The sequence below is a fragment of the Idiotropiscis lumnitzeri genome, chromosome 6, assembly GCF_059441095.1.
Source record: "Idiotropiscis lumnitzeri isolate Australia: NSW breed Sydney's pygmy pipehorse chromosome 6, RoL_Ilum_1.0, whole genome shotgun sequence".
NCBI lineage: Eukaryota > Metazoa > Chordata > Actinopteri > Syngnathiformes > Syngnathidae > Idiotropiscis > Idiotropiscis lumnitzeri.
Genome location: NC_142396.1, coordinates 23,669,240 through 23,674,239, shown reverse-complemented (window position 1 = coordinate 23,674,239; position 5,000 = coordinate 23,669,240). Strand labels below are relative to the sequence as shown.

Below are 5,000 nucleotides of genomic sequence, written 5' to 3'. Positions count from 1 at the left end.
CAGACCTAGCAACATCATCGGAAATGGGCGTTTCGTTCTTCAAAATAAAAGCAACATTTCGTCAAACACTATCAATGTCATCAATGTTGCAGATGTTCAGGGATGTTAAATATCACAATATTGACTCAGATTTGATTATTATTATTATTAATATTTTTTTCTTTAACGGTTTTCACTACAGAAGTATACAGTAATACCCCGCTACTTCGCGGTTCACGTTTCGCGGGTTCAGTGCTTCGCGGGTCTAAAAAATATTCGGGGGCATTGTAGTTTCGCCGAGCGGCACGAGGGGGTGCTGGAGCGGTTAGACGGCCGGCGTGCGCCGAAGAGGGGAGTGGACGAAGAAGAGAGTGGACGAAGAAGAGCACGTTCCCCCGGACACGATTGGTGGCGACGTTTCGCGCGGTTCGGACCGTACCAGAGCTCCGGCCGGCGTGCGTGGCAGTTAAGCCGTAGAGGAGCACCTTCCCCGGGCACGGGCGGTTCCAAGCGGCCCCTAAGTTTAACCGAATGGAAGCTCCGGGGGAGGAGGGCGGGCGTGTGTCACAGTTAAGCCGAATAGGAGCACCTCTCCCGCCCGGGCACGAGCGTAGCGTGAGGCTGTTAGTTATGAATGAATAAATAAATAAATGAAGAATGCCACCTTTCATTTCACTGTCATGATCCGTGCCTGTCATGCCGCGTGTGTTTTTGTTTTTTCAGCTGTGTGGGCGTTCCTCCAGCGATGGTCTCGCGCCATGCCGTCAGCTGCTGCGAGACGCGCTGATTACACTGACTATATTGTGATTCTAATAAATATCTTTGTATCACCACCTTTTTTCCCGTGTCTGCGTTTGGAGAGTCCTGCTCAATCCTCCAGCTCTGCTCATAACATTCACAGGGCACACCAGACGGCGTACCAGTAGGTAAAAGTCGAAGTAATTAAATAAATACAAAAAGAAGTAATTGAATAAATACAAAAATAATGGCTGGGGAATAAAAAAAAAAAAAAAGTTTTAATAATAATTAGTTTTTTTGTTATAACATGAATTTCACTCTGTCTCTCTCTACCAGTATATATATATATATATATATTTTTTTTTTTTAAGCATTTTTTAAGTTGTGCCGCTACTTTGCACCTATATATATATATATATATATATATATATATATATATATATATATATATAGGTGCGAAGTATATATATACACTGTGTTTTTTTTTTTTTTTTTTGAAGGTGCGACGCTACTTCGCGGATTTTCAGTTTTCGCGGGTGGTCTCGGTCCCCATTAACCGCGATAACCGGGGGTTCACTGTAACAGTAGTAAAGAAAATACGAAGCCTTTACTTTGAAGGATTGCAGTGGATATGGTCCCTTTTAACTGTGAATTATTAAAGTGGAACTCAAATAGCTTTAGTTGCTGAACTTCGCTATAGTCCGACGGGCAGGCCCGTTATAACCATTTTCCCATTTCTTTATTTGTCCTACCTTTTATTTTTAACCTGAGTACAAGGTCTCTTCTCTGCCTTCGCTTGTCGTACGTGAGAGGGTGTGTCGATGTAGCCCCACTGGAAGGTGTTAGTTACTGGTGCCTCTTACGCACACGGGAAAAAAGGGGGCAAGTTTATAACCAGCGGAATGTGCTAGTGGTCGCGTCGGTGCTTCTTAACCGATCAGGAATGGCAGTTTGGACCAGAGCTGATAAAAACGGTCAACTGGATCTACTTCTCCGTGACCGCTGGATCCGTGTGTCCGCCGAACTTACCAGAGAAACGCTGACTTTGACGGCTGAGGCGGAAGTCAGCGGACAGGGAGCCAACGACTGGGACCACAGCACTCTGGATGACACGAGAAATGGCATGTCGAATGGAAACGAATCGGGAACGAGGTCGGGGAACCTTAAGAGTAGTCCGTCCTCTGGCCACGAACTATTTCAGAAAGGGTGCAACACTAGTCCTGGTCGCGTGGGTGTTAATCGAGGTCCATGTGACGGCACATACCGATCAAGCAGCCCCGGGAAGTACTCGAATAACGGCTCAAACTGTGACTTTGGAAGTCCCGTTTCGAGCTACGTGAGTCCCGGGTCGAGGCAAGGCGAAGTTCCCGATTGTGGGGACGTCTGTACGGAGGCCGTGCGAAAGGTCAGAGTTGTGAAACAGGAGTCTGGCGGGCTTGGGATCAGTATCAAAGGAGGGCGCGAAAATCGAATGCCGATTCTTATCTCCAAGATTTTCCCGGGACTTGCTGCAGACCAAAGTCGCGCGCTTCGAGTGGGCGACGCTATTTTGTCCGTGAACGGTAACGACCTCAGGGAGGCAACGCACGACCTAGCGGTAAAGGCTCTGAAGAAGGCAGGAAAAGAAGTGACGCTGGAGGGTAAGTGCAGCGACGTTACAGTGGGGATTTATCGAGGCCGTGATTACGCGACCAGGCCAAAGCTCTACACGGAAAGACGAAGAAGCCAGCTGCCACTGCGATTGATAATACTGTGCATTACGGTAATCCGCCGCCAGCGAGCGGTGTAGTCAGCCTTCAAAGTAAAAGCAAGAAACTAATGCACGCAACAGTTATTTGTCTTGAAAATAATATCGTGTCCAAAGAGGAAAAGAACCATCCGGATTGTTATGGATGCAAAGTTCAAAAGCCAGCCTCTCTGATGGTTTGGGTAACTTACACATATGTGAATACACCATTAATAGTAAAGTACAAAACCGACTTTTAAAATTTCAAAAAGAGAGGCAAAGCTAGCTCTACGGGAATGTTTGGATTGCACTGACTGGGGTGTCTTTGAAGCTTCAACTGGCAACCTGGGTGAATACACAGACACAGTAATATCAAATATCCGTTTCTGCGAGCACATATGTCTCCCAACAAAGAGCTTCCGCTCATTTGTCAATAACAAGCCACGGTTCAGTGCCACAGTCAGCCAACTTAGAAGAGCAAAAAAGGCCGCCTTTCGAAGCGGAGAAAGGGCACTGTACAAAAACACAAGAAAATAAACACAAGGAATGTCTCTGTCAGTATGAGCTACACTAGTATTACAGTAACAGGCAACTATGATAAACTAAGACAAGATAAGTATAGAAGAACTTTCTGTGATATAGATGTACCCGAATCTGGACATGTTACCACTGTTTGGCTACGTAGTAAAATAATATGGATACTAGACTGACCTGCCTGCAGTCCAGACCTGTCTCCCTTTGAAATGTGTGGGGATGTTGAACAGCTGAAGCTGTGCATCAAGCAAGAATGGGAACGAATTCCAACTGCAACGCTTCAACAATTTCTGTCCTTAGTTCCAGACATTTATTGAATGTTGATTTTAAAATCAAAAAGTTGCTGTAACACAGCGGTAAACTGTCTCAGCAAGTGTTGCAGCCATAAAATACTAATTATTCTAATTATTTTCTAAAAACAATGTTTATCAGTTTGTATTGTTTGTTTATTTATTTATTTAACATTTCACGCAATGTTTCAACTAAAATGGAATTGAGATTGTATTAAGATATGATTGAGCATAATTTGTACAAATTTGTTATATCAGAAGTGTGTATCGAACTGGTAGCGCTAGAGGGTATAAGTTGTGAAGGGTTTCTAAAAGAAATTCAGTTTAATTTAATGAGTCAGCCTGACTAATATAATTGCTACTTAAATGCAATTCCAGGCTTTTTCTCTTTTTCTCCACAGTGAAGTACATTCGTGAGGTTTCTCCACTATTCAAGAACCTTTCCTTGGTGGCTGACTTGCCATGGAATGGTGTTGGGCTACAGTCTTCCAGCTACAATGGCAGCGAGGATTCTGGATCTCCTAAAAGCATCTCCTCCAAAGACAGGAAGGTCATGAGCTTGAAGATGTGCTTCATCAGTCGCAACCTAACCATGCCAGACTTGGAGAACAGGTTATTAACATTAACATTGTATTTTGCTGCTGTAGTGGCATAAAAATGTGTACCTGAAAATTTCCAAATCATTGTCACTCTCAATATCTGTATATTCTTCAAACAAATATGATCAACAGTCTTTTTGCCAATTTTCTGTGTTTGCCACCAGGGTTCTTTATTTACAGAAATCATTTCGAATAATGCACTCACACCAAATACAGTATTTACACAATGTGCAGTTACTCGCATACCAGTCGGTCTGATTTCTGGCTTGACGGTTTACCACAGTTTTAAAAAGTCAAGGTTTCAATTATTGCCAAAACTTTCTGCCAGTGGTTGTGAGCTTTTTTCTTTTTCGCGGAGACTACTAAACAAGGCACGTCCTGCTGCAATTTAATTTCTGCTTGCAGAGATTATATCTACATTTAAATAAACGAGCCACCTCTTTGAAGTTAATAACTCGTTTTTTTTGTCCTTAGCGGAGCAGAAATGGGAAGGGTAACCAATGACACACACCCAACACGCAGAGTAAGGAAGGAGACGAGAGTTTTAGCCTCTGTGCTCAGGTCGCTTTTTTGTTGAATTTTTTCTGGGCCTTGTGGTTACTATGGAACCGCCATTTTAAACCTCCTCCAAGGTGGCTTTGAAATGCAGGCCGACTGGGGCCGTGATGTCACTGTCATCTGATTGATCGACAGATCTAGGCGTTACTTAAGTGATGCAGAAAGGAATCCCACTATACAAGCTAGACAGAGCTGGCCATTACAAAGTCATAAAAATACATTCTTCTTTTCCTTTCGGCTTTTCCTATCAGGGGTCGCCTCAGCGAATCAGTTGCCTCCATCTAACCCTGTCCTCTGCATCCTCTGCTCTCACCCCAACTACTTCCATGTAATTTTGTAATTTCATGTATTTCATAAAAATACATTACGCATGGCTTAAAATACTCTGACGCTGTGCCGGATTTCCAGAGTAAGATATTGAAAACCTGCCCTGTAGACCTGCCCACACCATAGCGAATCAAAAGAATAAACTCACAGATAGTGTAGAGTAAATCCACCAAAAGTACAGGTCAAATGATCTAACTAGCCAATCAATCGCAGAGTAGGGCGGGTCTTGGTAATTTGGTGCAATGGCCA

The 5,000-nt window shown here is 43.6% G+C and overlaps 1 protein-coding gene across 3 annotated transcripts in view; it reads left to right on the top strand.

Moving 5' to 3' along the window:
* Positions 1-1,388: 1,388 nt before the first annotated feature.
* The window catches only part of sntb2 (syntrophin, beta 2), a 39,029-nt gene continuing 35,417 nt past the window's right edge, over positions 1,389-5,000 (top strand). For 2 of the 3 annotated variants that reach the window (XM_088298883.1, XM_088298880.1), the window contains exons 1-2: positions 1,389-2,357; positions 3,669-3,879. In XM_088298883.1, the coding sequence (XP_088155009.1) occupies positions 1,661-2,357; positions 3,669-3,879 (908 nt within the window). In that variant the 5' untranslated portion in view covers positions 1,389-1,660. The remainder of the gene's footprint in view (positions 2,358-3,668; positions 3,880-5,000) is intronic. The other variant, XM_088298882.1, reaches the window with a different exon arrangement.